We start from the raw sequence: 25,666 nt of genomic DNA on the forward strand, positions 1-25,666 counted from the left end.
TTTAGTTCAATAAACCCAAGTTGAAACCAACTAGCTGATTGGTCTGATGCTTACTTCCGATTTCAGTATTATCCAATCAACAAATTCGACACATTACAGTTAGAGCCATATTTCCCTGATGAGCACTTTTAACAATTGACATGCCTTTTCATTCCCAAGAATGACACTCTTAAATACTAAGAGCCCAAGAATGAATCGGAGGGTGGTTCTGGAATGATTGATATTTAGCGTATCAATAGAGAAACAAATATCTGTGTTTGAGGAAATCTGAATTGAAGATGTCGCATACGAAAAGAGCATGGAAACTTCGTAAGTCATCAAAGCTAATACGAGTAGAATCACTCTAGTTACGATACACACGGTGCATAAATACCTTCATAATTTCCCAATAAATGTGCTGTTACTATGACGTCATGGGGAACTTTATGTCATCAGACGTAAACTAAAACATATTTAGAATAAGACTAGGTTAGGCTTGTAAAATTTATTACCCCCCCCCCCCCCTCCCCGACAGAATTTATAATTTGTGTTCAGTTTGATATGTTCTTTGTAAGAATATACATAGTGAAGACGCGTTGAACAGGCTACGCTTTTAGGGACTTCCCCAGTTTATGGAAAACTCGATTGTGCATTATTAATGGCAAACTGTACAAAAATTGAGTCGTAATATATGAATATGACACTCAAAAAACACCTATTGTATTGCATAATGGACACAGTTTGGTTTGTTTTTGTTTCACGTCCTATTAACAGCCAGGGTCATTTAAGGACGTGCCTGGTTTTGGAGGTGGAGGAAAGCCGGAGTACCCGGAGAAAAACCACCGGCCTACAGTCAGTACCTGGCAACTGCCCCACGTGGGTGTGCCTAATGAGTGTCCTGTGAGGAATGAGTGTCCTGTGAGAGTTTTTTCACGCCCCGCAATTCGTTAAGTGATATTTTTAAATATTTTTTTCTGTATCATACAGATGAACATCGAACCCATTAACATGCAAAATTTCACTTTGATTGGACGTGTGCATATTATGCATTTTTAACGACATAGTTACGGTGCAGTGCACATGCGAGTGTCCTGTGAGGTTTTCGCACGCCCCGCAATTCATTAAACGATATTTTAAAATTATTTTTTCTGTATCATACAGATGAATATTAAACCTAATAACATGCAAAATTTGACTTTGATTGGACGGGTGCATAACATGCAAATGTAATGGCGAAGACGAAGTAACGGTGCCATAAAACTGCGAGTGTCCTGCGAGGAATGTGACCTGTGAGGAATGAGTGTCCTGTGAGTGTTTTTGCACGCCCCGCAATTCATTAAATGATATTTTAGAATTATTTTTTCTGTATCATACAGATGAATATCTAACCTATTAACATGTAAAATTTGACTGTGATATAACGAGTGCATACTATACAAATGTACCGGCGAACACGAAGTTACGGTGCCATAAACATACGAGTGTCCTGTGAGGAATGAGTGTACTGTGATTGTTTTTGCACGCCCCGCAACTCATTAAATGATATTTTAGAATTATTTTTTCTGCATCATACAAATGCACATTGAGCCTATTACCATGCAAAAGTTGACCTTGATTGCACGAGTGCATATTATATAAATGCACCGTCAAAGTTACATTGCAGGGTGTCCCGCGAGGTGTTCGCACGCCCCGTGATTTTGTTTACCTTTCGAATACAGTGTGTACTAGGCTAACTAGTGAGTGTCCTGTGGCGCCGTGCCAACCTCGGGTACCTTGCCGCAGGCATGGTCACTGGTGATTGAACTGCCCAAACTTCAAAACTATGTCCGTTATATAAGAAATACAAATACACCTATTTTCTCCCAAAGTCCGTTTATAAGAATTATACAATAAATAACTTTATTACGCCTGAAATATACGTATTTTATCCCAAAGTCCGTATATAATAATTATTCAAAAAATTAACTTTATCATGCTCGAAATATACGTATTTTCTCCCAAAGTCCGTTTATAAGAATTCTACAAGAATTAACTTTATTACGCCTACAATATACGTATTTTCTCCCTAAGTCCGTTTATAAGAATTATACTATAAATAACTTTATTACGCCTGAAATATACGTATTTTCTCCCTAAGTCCGTTTATAAGAATTATACAATAAATAACTTTATTACGCCTGAAATATACGTATTTTCTCCCTAAGTCCGTTTATAAGAATTATACAATAAATAACTTTATTACGCCTACAATATACGTATTTTCTCCCCAAGTCCGTATATAATAATTATACATGTATATGTATATAAAGTGAGTTAGTTGGCATCACCAATCAATTCATATACACTGTACTGTTAATTACCTTTTGAAAAAGGAACGATGTAAACAAATAATTATGGTTAATAAAATATAATGAAAAGTAAAATCCTTCAATATTTAACTAACGGTCACGATCAACATGTACACCAAGAAAATGCACAGTCTTAACTTTTAATGTAATTTCTAATTACACGTATTTAGTAAAAGTGCCAATACACTGTCTACATAGTTAACGCACTTTAAAGTTTAGATACATTTAAACATATAATTGACGGCAGTACTGCTTTTCGTACATTACCAATAACAGTTGTTTTTAACGTTTAAAATTTAAGGCCTTTATTTCGTAGAGCAGCGCAAAAATCTTAACCTATTTACCCTTTACTCAGTGATGACTTCAAAATAGTTATACTATTAGTTAATATTCATATCTATTACACGCCTATCAATTCAACAAAACGTGCAAAAAACTGACATGACACTCACCTTAAACTTACTGTAAATTCGTCGTAGCATTTATTTTATCCAAATATATTTTATTGACAAAAAGTACAGGGGGATTTGGCACAAGTTTTTGCAACTTATCAACGCCCTTTCCCAAAACAAATACAAAATTACAATATTTGACAAAATAAAGACTAAAGGTCACCAATTCAATATTTTTGTAATATCTTTGTAACATTGCTCTCCGATTTGTCAAGCGGCAGGAAGTACAGAACAAACAAATATCATGCATTTTAAAATCTATTACTTGTTTTTCGTAGCATTTGCTAAAATGTACTTGTTGATAGTAATAGACATCGCGTATATGTACGAATTGTGGGGTGTGCAAAAACCGCACTGGACACTGCATCGAAAATGAATAAATTTTCGATGTTCATCTGTATGGTACAGAAGGAGTTAACAAAAAGTACTACTTATCGAATTGTGGGGCGTACAAAAACTCTCACAGGACACTCATTCCTCACAGGACACTCACATATATGTATGGCACCGTAACTTCGCCGGTATATTTGCATATTATGCACTCGTCCAATCAGAGTCAAATTTTGCATGCTAATAGTTTATATGTTCATCTGTATGGTACAGACAAAATAATTTTAAAATATCTTTTAATGAATCGCGGGGCGTGAAAAAACTCTCACAGGACACTCATTCCTCACAGGACACTCATTCTTCTCAGGACGCTCACATGTGTAATGCATCGTAACTTTGGCGGTACATTAGCATAATATACACTCGTCCAATCAAAGTCAAATTTGGCATATTAATCGGTTAGATGTTCATCTATATGATACATAACAAAATATATTAAAATGTCACTTAACGAATTGCGGGGCGTGCAAAAACCTCACAGGACACTCGCATGTGCACTGCACCGTAACTTTGTCGTAAAAAATGCATCATATGCACACGTCCAATCCATGTCAAATTTAGCAGATTAATCTGTTAGATGTTCATCTGTATGATACAGAAAAAAATATTTAAAAATATCACTTAACGAATTGCGGGGTGTGAAAAAACTTTCACAGGACACTCATTCCTCACGGGACACTCATTCTTCTCAGGACGCTCACATGTGTAATGCATCGTAACTTTGGCGGTACATTAGCATAATATGCACACGTCCCATCTAAGTTAAATTTGGCATATTAATCGGTTAGATGTTTATCTGTATGATACAGAAAAAAATATTCGAAAATGTCGCTTAACGAATTGCGGGGCGTGAAAAAACTCTCACAGGACACTCATTCCTCACGGGACACTCATTCCTCTCAGGACGCTCACATCGTAACTTTGGCGGTACATTAGCATAATATGCACACGTCCCATCTAAGTTAAATTTGGCATATTAATCGGTTAGATGTTTTTCTGTATGATACAGAAAAAAAAAAATTAAAAATATCACTTAACGAATTGCGGGGCAGATCAATCGATTAGATGTCCATCTTTATTATACAGCAAACATAATTTTAAAACATCAGATAATGAATTGCGGGGCGTGAACAAAAACGCTCAAATTTTATTAACATGACAATATATCACCTGTCGACCTGTTTGTGATTGTACATTACAAGTTTTCAGACTGAGATTAACAAATTCTATGTATTAATAACAGTTTACCATTATATTTGGTTATATATTATGTATAAGTTATATTGTTCAATTCTATATTAATACGTCTAACTCAAGTAGCTTAAACAATGCATTAAGTTATCATATGTGCGTAAATTATATGTAAAAGGAGCAGCACAAACCGGCCCGCACATTTAAGAAAAAAAGGTTTCAGCAGTTTAATTAACAGTGATCCATGCCTGCGGCAAGGATATATAACTAACACGTCAAGGTACCCGAGGTTGGCACGGCGCCACAGGACACAGGTGGTACATGTGTATAACGATCGGTAAATGGGGCTTGCGAACAAATCGATCAGCACCGTAACTTTGTCGTAACAAATGCATCATATGCACACGTCCAATCGAAGTCAAATTTGGCATGGTTATGGGTTAGATGTTCATCTGTATGAAACAGAATTTTTTTTTTTAAATATCACTTAACGAATTGCGGGGCGTGTAAAATCACTCACAGGACACTCATTCCTCACAGGACACTCGCGTGTGTAGTGCACCGTAACTTCGCGGATAGATTTGCATATATTTGCATTATATGCCCTTGTCCAATCATAGTCAAATTTTGCGTGCTAATATGTTCTATGTTCATCTGTATGCTAGAGAAAAAATAATTTTAAAATGTCTATTAATGAATCGCGGGGCGTGAAAAAACTCTCACAGGACACTCATTCCTCACAGGACGCTCACATGTGTAATGCATCGTAACTTTGCCGGTACATTAGCATAATATGCACTCGTTCAATCAAAGTCAAATTTGGCAAATTAATCGGTTAGATGTTTATCTGTATGATACAGAAAAAAATATTCGAAAATGTCACTTAAAGAATTGCGGGGCGTGAAAAAACCTCACAGGACACTCGCATGTGCGCTGCACCGTAACTTTGTCGTAAAAAATGCATAATATGCACACGTCCAATCAAAGTGAAATTTGGCATGGTAATGGGTTCGACGTTCATCTGTATGATACAGAAAAAATTATTTAAAAATATTACTTAACGAATTGCGGGGCGTGAAAAAACTCTCACAGGACACTCATTCCCCACAGGTCACTCATTAGGTGGACCGGCCCCACGTAGGTTTCGAACTCGCAACCCAGTGGTGGAGGCTAGCTATATATAGTGATAAAGTGTCTGTACACCTTAACCACTCGGCCACCGCGGCCCCTATTGGACACAGACTAGAAACCTCTATATATGCCAATATCAATAAGTATAAGAAAAATAATTCATTTACGAAAAAAATAATTGTGCAATAACATGATCTGTTGATATTGAAGCAATTGTTGAATCAGTTAAACCAGTGTTTGCATTAACATTGCCAAGTGTGAATGTGCAATAAAATCTCAAAACATAGATTAGCTATTGCAAATTACTAGCCATCTTGTAGATTGTGTTCAATCATGATCACAACATCACTACTAATTAAATTCAAGCACATATCGAAACTGACATGTAGACTTTATCAACCTGGTTTTCTTCATGCTGATCAATTTAGGAAGGTATGATCTTAACCAAAATGAGGTAATAGCCAGAGTTTCTTCCTTCTCTAAATACTAGATGTTGTAACATGACAGACTTTTTGACAGGCAGCTGTCTGGTGAAGGGTTTGAGTGCACCACTCATATGAAAATTAACCTCAAAGACACAACAGGTGTTTAAGGTTGAGACAAAAGAAGTCTGAGATGATATAAATCCTCCCTAATACCGTATTTGACCTTATAAGGGTGCCTGCCCTAATAAGGGCGTCCCTACCTTTTTCAAGGAAACAAATCTTTGACTGAGTGTCAAAATGATGTTCAAAAGTAATAATTCATGTGAAAAGTTTTGCTACTTTGTGTTCTTTTTTCTTCAGCAAATTAAGTAACTGGAACACAAGTTTTCGCCACATTTTGTCTTTTCCTACAGATGACATGTCAGTGCAAAGAGCACTCGAAACTTAACACGCATACAAATAATAACTTACCATCTTTATTTCAAGATAAAGTAAAAGACTTCATTCTTGTTGATAAATAACATTTGTTCAGAACAGAAAGCTAGTAAAAGACATTTTAAATCAACTATTAGGTCAAAGAAACGATGTCTGGTCTAAAGATCAGCTGGCATGGTTTACAAGTTTACAGGAATATTCAAGTGATGTTTAAGCTTAATACCACAGGTATATGATAATAAATAGATGTCTTCATCTGGAATATTTTTATGACTTAATATTTTACCGTTTCCACAGCCTTGGGTATTCTGCTATAAGGTATAGTCTGCTTCATAAAACTTCAGAATAACTAAAATAGAATCTTAAAAAGGGTGCCCCCACTGTCAATTACCCGCGCCCTGGTCAAATACAGTATATAAATTGACCAATGAAGTATTTTGATTAAATTTATATTTGCATCACCAAAACAGTGTTTGATTAATGTCAGTACATGCCATATATAAATACCTACCCATAATCACATTGGACTGAAAAAAATGTTTATTTCCAGATACAAATACTTGTATAAGATATAAATAGTTTTGTGTAAAACTTGTTAATTTATATACTTTCAAAAGAAGAAAACCAAAACAATTGAAGTCTGTTTATTGTGTTACTTTTCAGTGATTTGTTGTATTATGATGGTTCATGCTCAAATATATGATAACTGTATCTGAGAATTTTCATATGTTGTATTGTGTTTTTTAGAGGAATTTGTGGCCCATGGTGCCAATGTAAACTGCCTTGCTATTGGACACAAGTCTGGTCGTGTAATGGTGACTGGAGGGGAAGACCGAAAAGTCAACCTGTGGGCTGTAGGCAAGCCCAACTGTATTATGGTAAGTGTGTAGTAGTGTTGCAGTAAATCAAGGAGTATATACCTCAGGCTCTGACACTTGTTTGAATTATAATATAACAAGATCTGCCGATACCAGGTTTAAATTGTCAGCAGAGAAAAATCTTCCTTGAGGAGAAAATTCCCTAAAGAACATTCAATATGTAAGAGTGTATATTGGAGTTCAAACAAACATCTACATATACTTGGTTTCAGAAGGATACCAAACATACATTCCTCTTAATATGTGAATTTGAATAGTGCTGGAACAATAGCAAAAATGCAAACCCAATAACCAACTTTGACTAATCAAACAGTAACCAGTTAACCATCTGTAGGACGTCAAAATCATAACTGTATTGTATACATTAGTAGATCACATTTCTAACACTAAATTTGAACAGTTTGACCTTGACTACATATCACCCAGATGATGAATGATTTTAAATGGTAGACCAAACATTTAGTGTTTAGAGGGATGGCTGTACTGCCCATTGTCTAGTGTCAGAACATTGGTATGACTTGTCCCTGGAAAGGACTTGTGTACACCATATAAGATTAGTCCTCTCTTGTCTGATGAAGACACTCTCAAGTGGTATTTGTTATAAATGGTGCTGTGACAAATGATGTTACTCTATGATGAATCTCATAGCAAAATGACAATGGTAGTTACCTTCTACATTATTGTATAAACACATAATACCATTTCAGAGTCTGACAGGACACACCACTCCAGTAGAGGCGGTACGATTTGGTCATGAAGAAGAAATTGTCGTAGCAGGATCTGTGTCAGGAGCTTTGAAAATATGGAACCTGGAGGAAGCGAAAAGTAAGCTGGTATAGCAATACTCAATTAAAAACTTCAAGTGACCTGAGGGATTGTTTAATGTATCGCTTACAGCTAACAACATCCATTATTTTACCAGACCATTGACTTTTTACGCATGTTTCCTGGATTTTGAAAATAGATCTTAAGATGAACAGGCAGAAACCTAAGTTTATTAGACATAGTTGGTTGATATATCTGTTTATGAAAGAATGGTGTAAGCTGTATCAGTTATTAGGAATGTTAGGAGTCAGAAGTCAGTCTTCATGCTTGCTTGTAAGGCTAGCCTGTAAAAAATAGAAAATACAAATTTGCCTATCAAATTGAACCACATGAAAGATTTGATTTTCATGATACAAGGAGTCTTGTTATCAAATCATTTGTTTGCTGTTGGTATTACTATTTTGTAGATTTTCACAAGAAAGGGTGAATTTGGTTTCTTCCTACATGTAGTACATTTGAACTTTGTGGCAAAGTATGGTTTAACGGAACTAAATGTTATTAAATCAGATTTAATTAATATCAAACAATTATTCAAATTATGTTTTCAGTCATGAGAACACTTACTGGTCACAATTCAAGCATTAAGAGCCTGGACTTCCATCCATTTGGAGACTACGCTGCTTCAGGATCTATGGACTGTAATATAAAGGTAAGGATTCATTTGAAGATCAATGTCACAAATTTTCTGTATTATACACTAGCCAGGAACATCTATTTCAAAGGTCTTTCCTTTAATATTCATAGTTTGATCTCTTGAGCTGTTCATATCACATTTCCATAATCTACATTATCTCCCCTTAATCTCCATCAATTTTATGAAGCCTGCATTATCTCCCCTTGTAGTTTTCCCACTGTTATGCCTGCACATTCTTATTCATTTGATCCTCATCTTCTACAATTAATTGGATATACATGATGATGATATCTCTCATTTGGCCTACATCCTCTTTATTTGCAGTTATGGGATATACGACGAAAAGGATGTATCTATACATACAAAGGTCACACTAACTATGTTAATTGTGTACGCTTCAGTCCTGATGGCAAGTGGATAGCTTCAGCCAGTGATGATGGATTGGTGAAGGTAGTGTACATAAAAATCAGTATCAAACACTCACTGGTCGACAAAAACATTGAAAGATGTATGAAAATATTCTTTAAAAGTCCTTAAATAGTCTTTATTCCAACCCAAAAGGTAAAAGCCTGCTGTTAAACACAGCAACTATATGTTTATGGTATTATCTAACTTATAATCATTGAAAGTTTAATCTGCATTACCTTTCAATTGTAGATCTGGGACATCACTGCTGGACGAATGCTTACAGAGCTTTCAGAACACACAGGGCCTGTCAATGTAGTAGAGTTTCATCCAAATGAACTGTTGATAGCCTCAGGCAGCTCTGATAGGTTAGTAAAACACTTCTTTTATATATAATACTGCTGTCACCATATACAAGTAACCAGAATATTGCAATGTGCAATGAAACTATTGTACTGTGATACATATGTGAAAGAACAGTCAGAATTTTGATTTTTTGCCTAAAATACTTTGATAATTAGACAAATATCTACAGTCTAACCGTATGACTCGTGTCATACGCCCTGCGTCTGTGATCCATCCGTGCATCTGTTCCTCCCTCCGTAAACAATTCTTGTTATCGCTATTTTTTCAGAAAGAATAAATTGCTGAGTCATGTTCATCAGTCTTCAACTTTCTAATAGGAATTTACATCTTTTCCAAGATGGCAGACATTGAAATTAGCAGCCATTTTTCTGTAGAATAATCTTGAAAAAATTCTACACCTGATTGTGTTATTTGCCCCAACCCCTAACTTCAAACTTTATTTCAGTACTGAAAGAATGCAAATTACTAGAAGACAATATTGGGACAAGTCACTAATTTTTGGTATATATCTCAATACAGTCATACATATCACATTTATCATGTTATGCTTTTTGTGTATTATGACAGCACTAGCATTTACTGATTGTATGTACTTAAAGCAGAAATTTAAAGCATTCACACTACATGAAATATGAAGAAGTAAGAAGTGTGCATCTTGACTTAACTCTCCACTATGTCTGGATTAACTTATACCTTGCCATTGTTGTCAAATTACTGGATATTCCTACATTGTTTCAGAACTGTGAAATTCTGGGACCTAGAGACGTTTAAGATGGTATCTACAACAGATGGAGATTCCTCTCCTGTCAGGTAACTTGTTCTGATAACAAACTTTGTAGAGGTATATCTCAACACTAGCTTAGTACCAGGTAATCATTTGACTGATTTATTCATCAAGCTCAAGTTAAATAAATTATTACATTAAAAAATGAGTGGGAATACATATGAATTAAAAGTCATAAAATGCTTAAAACTGGAGAATAGGGTACAAACAGTATTCTTACCTGTACCAAGTACGTACAGTATCAAGTAGGAGGTAGGCTTAAGCTTCTCCATTCATTCCCTCCAGATATTTGTGGAACACAGTGTTACATGGAATTTAATTGGGAATACAGACAATCGTAAATTTGTATTTTGTCCCATTTAATCAGGAAATTGTAAATTTGATTGGGTGGTGACTACCTTTAAGATTACTTGAAAGTGTAACAGGAGAGGGGAAAACGTAGCGCCAGACCGGGGTTCAAACCCGGGACCGCCGAACACTAGCCGGATGCTCTACCAATTGAGCTACCTGGTCACCGATGATCGACCCAGTCCAGTCTCGCTACACAAGTGTAAAAGTAATGAATTAAGTAATATAGTATTTAACAGGTATTACATCAGTGTACATAAAGTTATGTCAATAATTGAATCCAAGATATTAACAGTCATTTTTTAGGTTAAAGTCAATTATCTGTTATATTTCAATTGCTGTAATTGATTTTGCAGGCGGATATTTTTTCATCCTGAGGGTCAGTGTATGTTCAGTGGAGGTCGCGACATGATGAAAGTTTATGGCTGGGAGCCTGCAAAGTGCTACGACTCTATTCCAATGAGCTGGGGAGAGGTGGCTGATATAGGCGTGGCTCAAAACCAGCTCGTAAGTGTTGCTTGGGAAATAAATATAACGTTACCATAAGTTACAAAAATCTAAACTAATGAGACAGTAATTGCTTAATATTTTCTATGAACTGTATTGTCCATGTACTCTGGGTATATCTAATAATGTACATGTATTGTACATGTACTCCGGGTATATCTAATAATGTACATGTATTGTACGTGTATTGCCCATTGTTTTCTGTTGCCAGCTTTCTGTTTTGAAAACATGTTTTCAAGATCTATGAAGCATGCTTTTGATTTATTGTCTCAACTTACATTTACCTGAGTCTTGATTTGCTGGCTTGACTATTAATATGTTACCTGAGTTCATTAAAAAGAATTCTTTATGTATTTCAGCATCAGGTACAGTTATCTTGTACCATAAACAATAGGTATTGTAATACACATCTCTATAGCCATTCATTGTCAGGACATTATAAAGGAGGAAACAAGGTCTGGATACTAATCTTGTATTTACTGTTCATGATGAAAGAGTTTTATCACACTTTTATTTTACCCGTACAGTAAACATTGTTTGCTCATGAAACTTACTAATAGTGACTAAATAATACATATCATTTCTGTTGTCTTTCAGATTTGTGCTTCTTTTAGTAAAACAAATGTGTCAAGTTTTGTCGTAGATTTACAGGTATGTACAAGCCTTAATATCGAACTGATTTAATTAAGAGCAATGATAATACTTCATCATTACTGAAATGGTTAAAAGTTATTTGTTACGACACTCTCTCAGTGTGATGTACTCTCATTACTCTAGTTATTACTTTTCAAAGATATTTCTAACTAATCAGAATGCATATTTGATTTGAATTATTGTTCTCAAACCTCAATATCATTGTGCTTATTTCCAAATATGGTTTTGTCTGTACATTTATAATATATATATAAATGTTAACATATTTACCTACAGAGAGTGAAGCCATGTGGCACAGTACCTCACTCGGATGGACCGCCCAGTCCCTCTGTAGGTGTGACAGTTCACAATTCATCTAAGTAAGTACAACACTCTGTTTCCATAAAGCATGCTCTAAACCCCTGATATCTACGAAGAAGTCACATACTTAGTGTTTACAATTTAACAAGCAAGTCCATAATCATGATAAAGGATAATATAAAGTTATAGATGTCCATATTTATGCTGTTATCTGTATTTTGACATTTTCCATTTTTAGGTCACCTGAGACAAGTCTCAGTTGACCTATTGCAATCGCCTTTTGTCCGGCGTCGTCCGGCGTCCGTCGTGCGTCGTAAACAATTTACATTTTCAACTTCTTCTTAAAAACTGCTGAACTAAATTCAATGAAATTTTACAGGAAGCTTCCATGGCTGAGGGTGAACCAAAATGTGAATTATATGGTCCCCACCCCCCAGGGGCCTGAGGGGCGGGGCCTGAGGGGCGGGGCCTGAGGGGCGGGGCCAAAAAGGGTCAAATTGACTAAAATTTCAAAAATCTTCTTCTCTACTCTCAGATATGGTAGAATCAAATACTTTTCATAGATGGAAGGGTCTTAAGGTGCTTTACCAAAATTGTGAATTTCATGACCCTGGGGTCTCACGTTTGCCCCTGGGTAGGGGGTAAACTTTACTATAGTTTATATAGGGAAATCTCATTTTTGACTATTATTTGTTGGATATCTATTGGAATTCATTCTAAGTTGGTTCAAATTATCAGCATGGGATGACAGTTTGATGGTATGTACATGTTGGCCCTGGTTGACCCCCAGGGGCTGGTGGGCGGGGCCAAAAAGGGTCAAATTGACTGAAATTTCAAAAATCTTCTTCTCTACTCTCAGATATATTAGAATCAAATACTCTTCATAGATGGAAGGCTCTTAAGGTGCTTTACCAAAATTGTGAATTTCATGACCCTGGGGTCCCACGTTTGCCCCTGGGTAGGGGGTAAACTTTACTATAGTTTATATAGGGAAATCACATTTTTGACTATTATTTGTTGGATTTCTATTGGAATTTATTCCAACTTGGTTCAAATTATCAGCATAGGATAACAGTTTGATGGTATGTACATGTTGGCCCTGGTTGACCCCCAGGGGCTGGTGGGCGGGGCCAAAAAGGGTCAAATTGACTAAAATTTCAAAAATCTTCTTCTCTACTCTCAGATATGTTAGAATCAAATACTCTTCATAGATGAAGGGGTTTATGATGCTTTACCAAAATTGTGAATTTCATGACCCTGGGGTCTCACGTTTGCCCCTGGGTAGGGGGTAAACTTTACTATAGTTTATATAGGGAAATCACATTTTTGACTATTATTTGTTGGATTTTTATTGGAATTCATTCTAACTTCGTTAACGTTATCAGCTTGGGATGACAGTTTGATGTACATGTTGGCCCTGACTGACCCCCAGGGGCTGATGGGCGGGGCCAAAAAGGGTCAAATTAACTGAAATTTCAAAAATCATCTTTTTACAACCCAAATAAGGTAGAATTAAATACTCTTCACAGATCGAAGGGTCTTAAGGTGCTTTACCATAATTGTGAATTTCCTAGCCCTGGGGTCTCGCGTTTGCCCCATGGGAGGGGATAAACTTTACTATAGTTATAGGGAAATCACATTTTTGACTATCATTTGTTTTATTTGTTTTGAAATTCATTCTTTCATTCAAATTTACTGAAATATTTCAAAAATCAGGTGACCGTTAAGGCCCATGGGCCTCTTGTTTCACTAAAGCTATGTTGTATTATTTGATATAGTATATATTGTCGGTACACCAATTGAAAAATATGTATATAGATGTATATTGTGATGTGTTTTAAATTACTGTTGTATGTGTTGTCTCAGAAACAGTAGCGGTAGGAGAAGTTTCATCACAGAGAGACCTCCAACCACGTCAACAAGACAAGCGAGGTATGTTTAACTATTCCTGTTTCTGTGTCATGATTTGTGAAATTATAGCTGTTTTTACCGGCAAATTAAACAATGTTACCAGGAGTCAAAAGAAACTTTTATTTCCTTTGTAAGATCTATTGTTAAATAAAAGATTAATATGACAAAACTGCTGTTGATAAAGAGTAATTAAAATACATGTATCATATTATGAACTTCCAAATTTAGTAAATAATTTTTACCCCTTGGCTAAAAGGCTGATGAGTTAATGTTGTCATCATGTTGTCTGTCCATCCATTGGTTGGTCCATGATAATTCTCCTACAGTTCTTAATGGATATTGATGAAAGTTGGTACCAAGGAACACTAGGAATGATAGGTAGATGAAGGAGGGAATGTTTGTGAGTTTTACAGCCTGTGATACATGACTATGTAGATATTGTGATACAGATGTGGATTTAATTATGCCTTTTCTTACAAAGTGTATTTTAAGACAATTTTTTGTCGTTTTTAATAACTTATAAACAGTACGATCATGGAGAAAGCTTTACCTTACAATTTTTTGTCGTTTTTAATAATTTATAAACAGTATGATCATGGAGAGAGCTTTACCTTGTAGTGTACCTAAAGAGGAGGCTGAGGAGCCGACACATGACAAGGATGAAGGATCAGATGAATCTGTGGCAGACATACAGAACCCTAAGGACTACCAGAACATATTCCAGACAAAGTCAAAGATCTCGCGCTCTCCCACTAGACAGTCACCATTCATGCCACCTCCCGAGGATGGTATGTCTACTGTATGGTGTTAGCTGGCATTCTAAAAGGCTGTCTATAATGCATGTTAGGTCCTCCTTATAAAGGAAATACAGACATATTCAAAATTGTTTTTCCATTCCTATGCTATGTTTTGCTGTAAAAGTAGAAAATAAGTCCACTGTATGATTTAATTATGTGTATCTATCCTTATCAATATCAGCCTCTCAGATCACAGCTTTTTACACACATTTTTTAGCCTTTCATGTGATTTTCACCTTTCATGGTCCACTATATGTTCCATGAATATTATATTGTACCTAACACCTAGAGACTGTTATTGTACAGGTCAGTCTGATTTTATCAATTATACATTAACACGTAGAGACTGTTGTTGTACAGGTCAGTCTGATTTTATCAATTATACATTAACACGTAGAGACTGTTGTTGTACAGGTCAGCCTGATTTTATCAATTATACATTAACACCTAGAGACTGTTATTGTACAGGTCAGTCTGATTTTATCAATTATACATTAACACCTAGAGACTGTTATTGTATAGGTCAGCCTGAAGTTTTCCCAGTACATCAACCAGCCCCTACACCAGCCCCTGCCACACAGCGGACAAAACCAGTCTCCAAGGCCACCAGCAAACCCACTGCGGTCTCCAAAAGTGCTACTCCAGTTGTCAAACCACAACCCTCAAATCCTACTCCGAGGTCCAACCCCCCAACACCTGCACCACCGCCTAAAGAACCTGACCTGGTGTCTGGAATCGCTGCAGAAGACTTTTTACCTGTAAGATGATCACTAGAGAAAACAAATATTGATTTCCTTTGTCATATGCAGCTTGAAAAACCTGTTCCATATTTTTCACACCCAAAATTTCTTTTATGGTACATCTTTTATTTGTGATGTATCCATTTCACCTTCAGTTGCTAGAACAGCTCTGTCTAATTTTAGCCATAAAATTCAGCACTACATTATTTGATGTCAAGTTTGTGGTTTCAAAGATCTCAAGGTACAAGTATGATGATACATTTTTTATGTGATCAAAATCAGCTTGAATTATTACAAAAAATTGTTCCTTTTATTATTTCTTCTTTGAATATAAAGACCATTGTGTGTCTGACATTGGATTGTTGTTCCCAGTGTTCAATTTTACAAGTTGAAATAAAAAGTTAACAAAGTATATTAATATTTCAGAAAACTGGCCATGGTGGCTCAACCCCTAGTGGAGAGCAAGATGAGGATACAGTTCTTGGTGCTGTCCTCAAAGGTCATAGTGCAATGGCACAAGTTATGTCCAGTCGCAGTAAAAACATACAAATTGTCCGAGCTATGTGGACCAGTGGAAATACGAAGGTAAATAGGGCAGGTCCCTGTGCACTGTAATCACCAAAGTCAGTATGAATAACCCCTGTGCTCTTCACAATACTGTCTAAACTCATTAAGACATGTCCATGTGCCCTGTATAATAATAATCTATCCAGAGTGACATGTCCCTGTGCCCTGTATAATAATAATCTATTGAGGATGACATGTCCCAGTGCCCTGTATAATAATAATCTATCCAGTGTGACATGTCCCTGTGCCCTGTATAATAATAATCTATTGAGGATGACATGTCCCAGTGCCCTGTATAATAATAATCTATCCAGTGTGACATGTCCCTGTGTCCTGTATAATAACAATCTATTCAGGGTGGCATGTCCCTGTGCCCTGTATAATAACAATCTATTCAGGGTGGCATGTCCCTGTGCCCTGTATAATAATCTATCCAGGGTGACATGTCCCTGTGTCCTGTATAATAATAATATATCCAGGGTGACATGTCCCTGTGCCCTGTATAATAATAATCTATCCAGGGTGACATGTCCCTGTGTCCCTGTATAATAATAATCTATCCAGTGTGACATGTCCCTGTGCCCTGTATAATAATAATATATCCAGAGTGACATGTCCCTGTGCCCTGTATAATAATCTATCCAGGACGACATGTCCCTGTGCCCTGTATAATAATAATCTATCCAGGGTGACATGTCCCTGTGTCCTGTATAATAATAATCTATCCAGGGTGACATGTCCCTGTGTCCTGTATAATAATAATATATCCAGGGTGACATGTCCCTGTGCCCTGTATAATAATAATCTATCCAGGGTGACATGTCCCTGTTCCCTGTATAATAACAATCTATTCAGGGTGGCATGTCCCTGTGCCCTGTATAATAACAATCTATTCAGGGTGACATGTCCCTGTGCCCTGTATAATAATCTATCCAGGGTGACATGTCCCTGTGTCCTGTATAATAATAATATATCCAGGGTGACATGTCCCTGTGCCCTGTATAATAATAATCTATCCAGGGTGACATGTCCCTGTGCCCTGTATAATATAATCTATCCAGTGTGACATGTCCCTGTGCTCTGTATAATAACAATCTATCCAGAGTGACATGTCCCTGTGCCCTGTATAATAATCTATCCAGGACGACATGTCCCTGTGCCCTGTATAGTAATAATCTATCCAGGGTGACATGTCCCTGTGTCCTGTATAATAATAATCTATCCAGGTGACATGTCCCTGTGCCCTGTATAATAATAATCTATCCAGGGTGACATGTCCCTGTGCCCTGTATAATAATAATAATCTATCCAGGGTGACATGTCCCTGTGCCCTGTATAATAATCATCTATCTAGGTAACATGCCCCTGTGCCCTGAACAATGCTGTTAATAAGGATATTTTGTTAGTTTGTTTTTATTTGGTGCCTGGCATGAATACACACCGAATTGATAATGTTGTCAGTATTAAAATGCCAAAAATCCTTGACAAACTGTTTTCTGGCTTGGCACATAAACATGTAATTACAATAGGCAATGTGGCTTTATCCTGAAAGCAACGGAGGATTTTTTGCTAAGTATATTTGGTTATAATGGGTGGTTTTGTCATTCTTCAATAACGGTATCGTTCCTACAATTTGTGTTTTGTGCTTGTGAACTTTTGTTTTGAATTTTTCTTGGGTAAACACAAGCACTTCTCATGCTGTAGATTAGGTAAATTTACACATCAAAATAAAGTGACCCCTTTTTCAATGAAAAATACAAAAATTTTATGACACCAAAATATCCCAATTTTACATAATCTTCCATGCAGGTCTGATAGGTCCCTGTGACCTCTAGAATAATTTCCTATCCATACTGATAGGTCCCTGTGTCCTCTAGAATAATTTCCTATCCATACTGATAGGTCCCTGTGTCCTGTAGAATAATTTCCTATCATACTGACAGGTCCCTGTGTCCTGTAGAATAATTTCCTATCCATACTGATAGGTCCCTGTGACCTCTAGAATAATTTCCTATCCATACTGACAGGTCCCTGTGCCCTGTAGAATAATTTCCTATCCATACTGACAGGTCCCTGTGTCCTGTAGAATAATTTACTATCCATACTGACAGTCCCTGTGCCTGTAGAATAATTTCCTATCCATACTGACAGGTCCCTGTGCCCTGTAGAATAATTTCCTATCCATACTGATAGGTCCCTGTGTCCTGTAGAATAATTTACTATCCATACTGACAGGTCCCTGTGTCCTTGTAGAATAATTTCCTATCGATACTGACAGGTCCCTGTGTCCTGTAGAATAATTCCCTATCCATACTCACAGGTCCCTGTGTCCTGTAGAACAATTTCCTATCCATACTGACAGGTCCCTGTGCCTTGTAGAATAATTTCCTATCCATACTGACAGGTCTCTGTGCCTTGTAGAATAATTTCCTATCCATACTGACAGGTCCCTGTGCTTTGTAGAATAATTTCCTATCCATACTGACAGGTCCCTGTGCCTTGTAGAATAATTTCCTATCGATACTGACAGGTCCCTGTGCCTGTAGAATAATTTTCTATCCATACTGACAGGTCCCTGTGTCCTGTAGAATAATTTTTTATCCATACTGATAGGTCCCTGTGCCTGTAGAATAATTTACTATCCATACTGACAGGTCCCTGTGACCTGTAGAATAATTTCCTATCCATACTGACTGACGGGTCCCTGTGTCCTGTAGAATAATTTCCTATCCATACTGACAGGTCCCTGTGCCTTGTAGAATAATTTCCAATTCCATACTGACAGGTCCTTATGCTCTACAATAATCTGGTCTCTAAATATTTCTGATTCTATTTTCACTTAGGTTTCCACTTAAATGAATTGAGATATATTGTTAATTACTGGTTAAATCTTGTATCATTGTTTGGGCCATCCTTTTGAAATTAAGATATTTTTATGAAGTGTATAGGCTTGTCTCTTTCTGTTTTACAGACTGCTGTAGACTCCGCCATTAGTATGAACGACTTAGCTGTATTAGTAGATTTATTTAATGTTCTTAACCTCAAATCGTAAGTATCCTATTTCAAATTAAAAAAAGAAATGCTCTGCTCAATATTGTTGTTATAAATGTTGTTAGTAATGGCAAATTATGTAGGAATGTTGATATAAATTTTAATTAAATGATTATTTCGCATGCTGTATACATCTTGACACATAAGTAAACTATGAAATTTATTTTACTCTTAGATTATTGCTCATAATGTTATGTTATTTACTGAGCAACAATGAATCGCTCATGATTTCTTACTTCTATATACATATGTTTGTCATAGAGTCCTGACTACATATCCTAACTACATTATATATCTGTGTGTCGTAGTGTTCTAACTACATTACAAGTGACTGTCGTAGAGTCCTAACTACATTATATATCTGTGTCGTAGTGTTCTAACTACATTACAAGTGACTGTCGTAGTGTTCTAACTACATTACAAGTGACTGTCGTAGTGTTCTAACTACATTACAAGTGACTGTCGTAGTGTTCTAACTACATTACAAGTGACTGTCGTAGTGTTCTAACTACATTACAAGTGACTGTCGTAGTGTTCTAACTACATTACAAGTGACTGTCGTAGTGTTCTAACTACATTACAAGTGACTGTCGTAGTGTTCTAACTACATTACAAGTGACTGTCGTAGAGTCCTAACTACATTACAAGTGACTGTCGTAGTGTTCTAACTACATTACAAGTGACTGTCGTAGTGTCCTAACTACATTACAAGTGACTGTCGTAGAGTCCTAACTACATTACAAGTGACTGTCGTAGTGTTCTAACTACATTACAAATGACTGTCGTAGTGTTCTAACTACATTACATGTCTGTCTGTCGTAGTGTCCTAACTACATTACATGTCTGTCTGTCCTAGAGTCCTAACTACATTACATGTCTGTCTGTCGTAGTGTCCTAACTACATTACACGTCTGTCTGTCATAGTGTCCTAACTACATTACATGTCTGTCTGTCGTAGAGTCCTAACTACATTACACGTCTGTCTGTCCTAGAGTCCTAACTACATTACACATCTGTCTGTCGTAGTGTCCTAACTACATTACACGTCTGTCTGTCCTAGAGTCCTAACTACATTACATGTCTGTCTGTCGTAGTGTCCTAACTACATTACATGTCTGTCTGTCATAGAGTCCTAACTACATTACATGTATGTCTGTCGTAGTGTCCTAACTACATTACATGTCTGTCTGTCGTAGAGTCCTAACTACATTATATGTCTGTCTGTCGTAGTGTCCTAACTACATTACATGTCTGTCTGTCGTAGTGTCCTAACTACATTACATGTCTGTCTGTCATAGAGTCCTAACTACATTACATGTATGTCTGTCGTAGTGTCCTAACTACATTACATGTCTGTCTGTCATAGAGTCCTAACTACATTACAAGTGACTGTCGTAGTGTTCTAACTACATTACAAATGACTGTCGTAGTGTTCTAACTACATTACATGTCTGTCTGTCGTAGTGTCCTAACTAAATTACACATCTGTCTGTCCTGGAGTCCTAACTACATTACACATCTGTCTGTCCTGGAGTCCTAACTACATTACACGTCTGTCTGTCGTAGAGTCCTAACTACATTACAACTGTCTGTCGTAGTGTCCTAACTACATTACATGTCTGTCTGTCATAGAGTCCTAACTACATTACACGTTTGTCTGTCGTAGTGTCCTAACTACATTACATGTCTGTCTGTCCTAGAGTCCTAACTACATTACAAGTGACTGTCGTAGTGTCCTAACTACATTACATGTCTGTCTGTCATAGAGTCCGAACTACATTACATGTCTGTCTGTCATAGAGTCCGAACTACATTACATGTCTGTCTGTTGTAGTGTCCTAACTACATTACACGTCTGTCTGTCCTAGAGTCCTTACTACATTACATGTCTGTCTGTCCTAGAGTCCTTACTACATTACATGTCTGTCTGTCCTAGAGTCCTAACTACAGTACATGTCTGTCTGTTGTAGAGTCCTAACTACATTACACGTCTGTCTGTCGTAGAGTCCTAACTACATTACACGTCTGTCTATCGTAGTGTCCTAACTACATTACACGTCTGTCTGTCCTAGAGTCCTAACTACATTACACGTCTGTCTGTCGTAGTGTCCTAACTACATTACACGTCTGTCTGTCGTAGTGTCCTAACTACATTACATGTCTGTCTGTCATAGAGTCCTAACTACATTACATGTATGTCTGTCGTAGTGTCCTAACTACATTACACGTCTGTCTGTCGTAGAGTCCTAACTACATTACATGTCTGTCTGTCATAGAGTCCTAACTACATTACACGTCTGTCTGTCGTAGAGTCCTAACTACATTACATGTCTGTCTGTCATAGAGTCCTAACTACATTACACGTCTGTCTGTCGTAGAGTCCTAACTACATTACATGTCTGTCTGTCATAGAGTCCTAACTACATTACACGTCTGTCTGTCGTAGAGTCCTAACTACATTACATGTCTGTCTGTCGTAGAGTCCTAACTACATTACATGTCTGTCTGTCCTAGAGTCCTAACTACATTACATGTCTGTCTGTCGTAGAGTCCTAACTACATTACACGTCTGTCTGTCCTAGAGTCCTAACTACATTACATGTCTGTCTGTCGTAGTGTCCTAACTACATTACACGTCTGTCTGTCGTAGAGTCCTAACTACATTACATGTCTGTCTGTCGTAGTGTTCTAACTACATTACATGTCTGTCTGTCGTAGTGTCCTAACTACATTACATGTCTGTCTGTCATAGAGTCCTAACTACATTACACGTCTGTCTGTCGTAGAGTCCTAACTACATTACATGTCTGTCTGTCATAGAGTCCTAACTACATTAAACGTCTGTCTGTCATAGAGTCCTAACTACATTACATGACTGTCTGTCCTAGAGTCCTTACTACATTACATGTCTGTCTGTCCTAGAGTCCTAACTACAGTACATGTCTGTCTGTCATAGAGTCCTAACTACATTACACATCTGTCTGTCCTAGAGTCCTAACTACATTAAACGTCTGTCTGTCATAGAGTCCTAACTACATTACACGTCTGACTGTCGTAGAGTCCTAACTACATTAAACGTCTGTCTGTCCTAGGGTCCTAACTACATTACATGACTGTCTATTGTAGGGGACTCTGGAGTCTAGATCTGTGTGCTACGTTACTGCCTCACGTCAAGGATTTGCTGAAGAGTAAATATGACAGGTGTGTATTATACCATCCAGTATTACATAGTAGTTAATATGATATAGTCTATGGTAAGGTATTCTATAGTAGTTAATATGATACAGTCTATGGTAAGGTATTCTATAGTAGTTAATATGATATAGTCTATGGTAAGGTATTCTATAGTAGTCAATATGATACAGTCTATGGTAAGGTATTCTATAGTAGTCGATATGATATAGTCTACAGTAAGGTATTCTATAGTAGTTAATATGATATAGTCTATGGTAAGGCATTCTGTAGTAGTTAATATGATCTAGTCTACGGTAAGGTATTCTATAGTAGTCAATATGATATTGTCTATGGTAAGGTATTCTATAGTAGTTAATATGATATAGTCTATGGTAAGGTATTCTATAGTAGTCGATATGATATAGTCTACAGTAAGGTATTCTATAGTAGTCAATATGATATAGTCTACGGTGAGGTATTCTATAGTAGTTAATATGATATAGTCTATGGTAAGGTATTCTATAGTAGTTAATATGATACAGTCTATGGTAAGGTATTCTATAGTAGTCAATATGATATAGTCTATGGTAAGGTATTCTATAGTAGTCAATATGATATAGTCTATGGTAAGGTATTCTATAGTAGTCAATATGATATAGTCTATGGTAAGGTATTCTATAGTAGTCAATATGATATAGTCTATGGTAAGGTATTCTATAGTAGTTAATATGATATAGTCTATGGTAAGGTATTCTATAGTAGTCAATATGATATAGTCTATGGTAAGGTATTCTATAGTAGTCAATATGATATAGTCTATGGTAAGGTATTCTATAGTAGTCAATATGATATAGTCTATGGTAAGGTATTCTATAGTAGTTAATATGATATAGTCTATGGTAAGGTATTCTATAGTAGTCAATATGATATAGTCTATGGTAAGGTATTCTATAGTAGTCAATATGATATAGTCTATGGTAAGGTATTCTATAGTAGTTAATATGATATAGTCTATGGTAAGGTATTCTATAGTAGTCAATATGATATAGTCTATGGTAAGGTATTCTATAGTAGTCAATATGATATAGTCTATGGTAAGGTATTCTATAGTAGTCAATATGATATAGTCTATGGTAAGGTATTCTATAGTAGTCAATATGATATAGTCTATTGTAAGGTATTCTATAGTAGTTAATATGATATAGTCTATGGTAAGGTATTCTATAGTAGTTAATATGATATAGTCTATGGTAAGGTATTCTATAGTAGTCAATATGATATAGTCTATTGTAAGGTATTCTATAGTAGTTAATATGATATAGTCTATGGTAAGGTATTCTATAGTAGTTAATATGACATAGTCTATGGTAAGGTATTCTGTAGTAGTTAATATGATACAGTCTATGGTAAGGTATTCTATAGTAGTTAATATGATACAGTCTATGGTAAGGTATTCTATAGTAGTCAATATGATATAGTCTATTGTAAGGTATTCTATAGTAGTTAATATGATACAGTCTATGGTAAGGTATTCTATAGTAGTCAATATGATATAGTCTATTGTAAGGTATTCTATAGTAGTCAATATGATATAGTCTATGGTAAGGTATTCTATAGTAGTCAATATGATATAGTCTACGGTGAGGTATTCTATAGTAGTCAATATGATATAGTCTATGGTAAGGTATTCTATAGTAGTCAATATGATATAGTCTATTGTAAGGTATTCTATAGTAGTTAATATGATATTGTCTATGGTAAGGTATTCTATAGTAGTTAATATGATCTAGTCTATGGTAAGGTATTCTATAGTAGTCAATATGATATAGTCTATGGTAAGGTATTCTATAGTAGTTAATATGATGTAGTCTATGGTAAGGTATTCTATAGTAGTTAATATGATCTAGTCTATGGTAAGGTATTCTATAGTAGTTAATATGATATAGTCTATTGTAAGGTATTCTATAGTAGTCAATATGATATAGTCTATGGTAAGGTATTCTATAGTAGTCAAAATGATATAGTCTATGGTAAGGTATTCTATAGTAGTCAATATGATATAGTTTATGGTAAGGTATTCTATAGTAGCTTATATGATATAGTCTATGGTAAGGTATTCTATAGTAGTCAATATGATACAGTCTATGATAAGGTATTCTATAGTAGTTAATATGATATAGTATACAGTTAGGTATTCTATAGTAGTTAATATGATATAGTCTATGGTAAGGTATTCTATAGTAGTCAATATGATATAGTCTATGGTAAGGTATTCTATATTAGTCAATATGATACAGTCTATGGTAAGGTATTCTATAGTAGTTAATATGATTTAGTCTATGGTAAGGTATTCTATAGTAGTTAATATGATTTAGTCTATGGTAAGGTATTCTATAGTAGTCAATATGATTTAGTCTATGGTAAGGTATTCTATAGTAGTCAATATGATATAGTCTATGGTAAGGTATTCTATAGTAGTTAATATGATATAGTCTATGGTAAGGTATTCTATAGTAGTCAATATGATATAGTCTATGGTAAGGTATTCTATAGTAGTCAATATGATATAGTCTATGGTAAGGTATTCTATAGTAGTCAATATGATATATTCTATGGTAAGGTATTCTATAGTAGTCAATATGATATAGTCTATGGTAAGGTATTCTATAGTAGTTAATATGATACAGTCTATGGTAAGGTATTCTATAGTAGTCAATATGATATAGTCTATGGTAAGGTATTCTATAGTAGTCAATATGATATAGTCTATGGTAAGGTATTCTATAGTAGTCAATATGATATAGTCTATGGTAAGGTATTCTATAGTAGTCAATATGATATAGTCTATGGTAAGGTATTCTATAGTAGTTAATATGATATAGTCTATTGTAAGGTATTCTATAGTAGTTAATATGATATAGTCTATGGTAAGGTATTCTATAGTAGTCAATATGATATAGTCTATGGTAAGGTATTCTATAGTAGTTAATATGATACAGTCTATGGTAAGGTATTCTATAGTAGTTAATATGATATAGTCTATGGTAAGGTATTCTATATTAGTCAATATGATACAGTCTATGGTAAGGTATTCTATAGTAGTCAATATGATATAGTCTATGGTAAGGTATTCTATAGTAGTCAATATGATATAGTCTATGGTAAGGTATTCTATAGTAGTTAATGATATAGTCTATGGTAAGGTATTCTATAGTAGTCAATATGATATATTCTATGGTAAGGTATTCTATAGTAGTCAATATGATATAGTCTATGGTAAGGTATTCTATAGTAGTTAATATGATATAGTCTATGGTAAGGTATTCTATAGTAGTCAATATGATATAGTCTATGGTAAGGTATTCTATAGTAGT

The 25,666-nt window shown here is 35.7% G+C and overlaps 1 protein-coding gene across 2 annotated transcripts in view; it reads left to right on the top strand.

Annotated features, from left to right (window-relative positions):
- The first annotated feature begins 114 nt into the window (after positions 1–114).
- LOC117337890 (katanin p80 WD40 repeat-containing subunit B1-like) overlaps positions 115–25,666 on the top strand; it is a 36,259-nt gene continuing 10,707 nt past the window's right edge. For both annotated transcript variants that reach the window (XR_004534912.1, XM_033899032.1), the window contains exons 1-16: positions 115–309; positions 7,099–7,229; positions 7,937–8,054; positions 8,603–8,703; positions 9,013–9,138; positions 9,346–9,461; positions 10,198–10,269; positions 10,948–11,098; positions 11,696–11,749; positions 12,029–12,111; positions 13,919–13,984; positions 14,582–14,751; positions 15,283–15,518; positions 15,927–16,085; positions 19,039–19,115; positions 22,245–22,319. Coding sequence is in view for 1 of the 2 variants with exons in the window: in XM_033899032.1 (XP_033754923.1) it covers positions 279–309; positions 7,099–7,229; positions 7,937–8,054; positions 8,603–8,703; positions 9,013–9,138; positions 9,346–9,461; positions 10,198–10,269; positions 10,948–11,098; positions 11,696–11,749; positions 12,029–12,111; positions 13,919–13,984; positions 14,582–14,751; positions 15,283–15,518; positions 15,927–16,085; positions 19,039–19,115; positions 22,245–22,319 (1,766 nt within the window). In the remaining variant the exon portion in view is untranslated. The remainder of the gene's footprint in view (positions 310–7,098; positions 7,230–7,936; positions 8,055–8,602; positions 8,704–9,012; positions 9,139–9,345; positions 9,462–10,197; positions 10,270–10,947; positions 11,099–11,695; positions 11,750–12,028; positions 12,112–13,918; positions 13,985–14,581; positions 14,752–15,282; positions 15,519–15,926; positions 16,086–19,038; positions 19,116–22,244; positions 22,320–25,666) is intronic.

This window comes from Pecten maximus, chromosome 11 (genome assembly GCF_902652985.1).
Source record: "Pecten maximus chromosome 11, xPecMax1.1, whole genome shotgun sequence".
Lineage (NCBI taxonomy): Eukaryota > Metazoa > Mollusca > Bivalvia > Pectinida > Pectinidae > Pecten > Pecten maximus.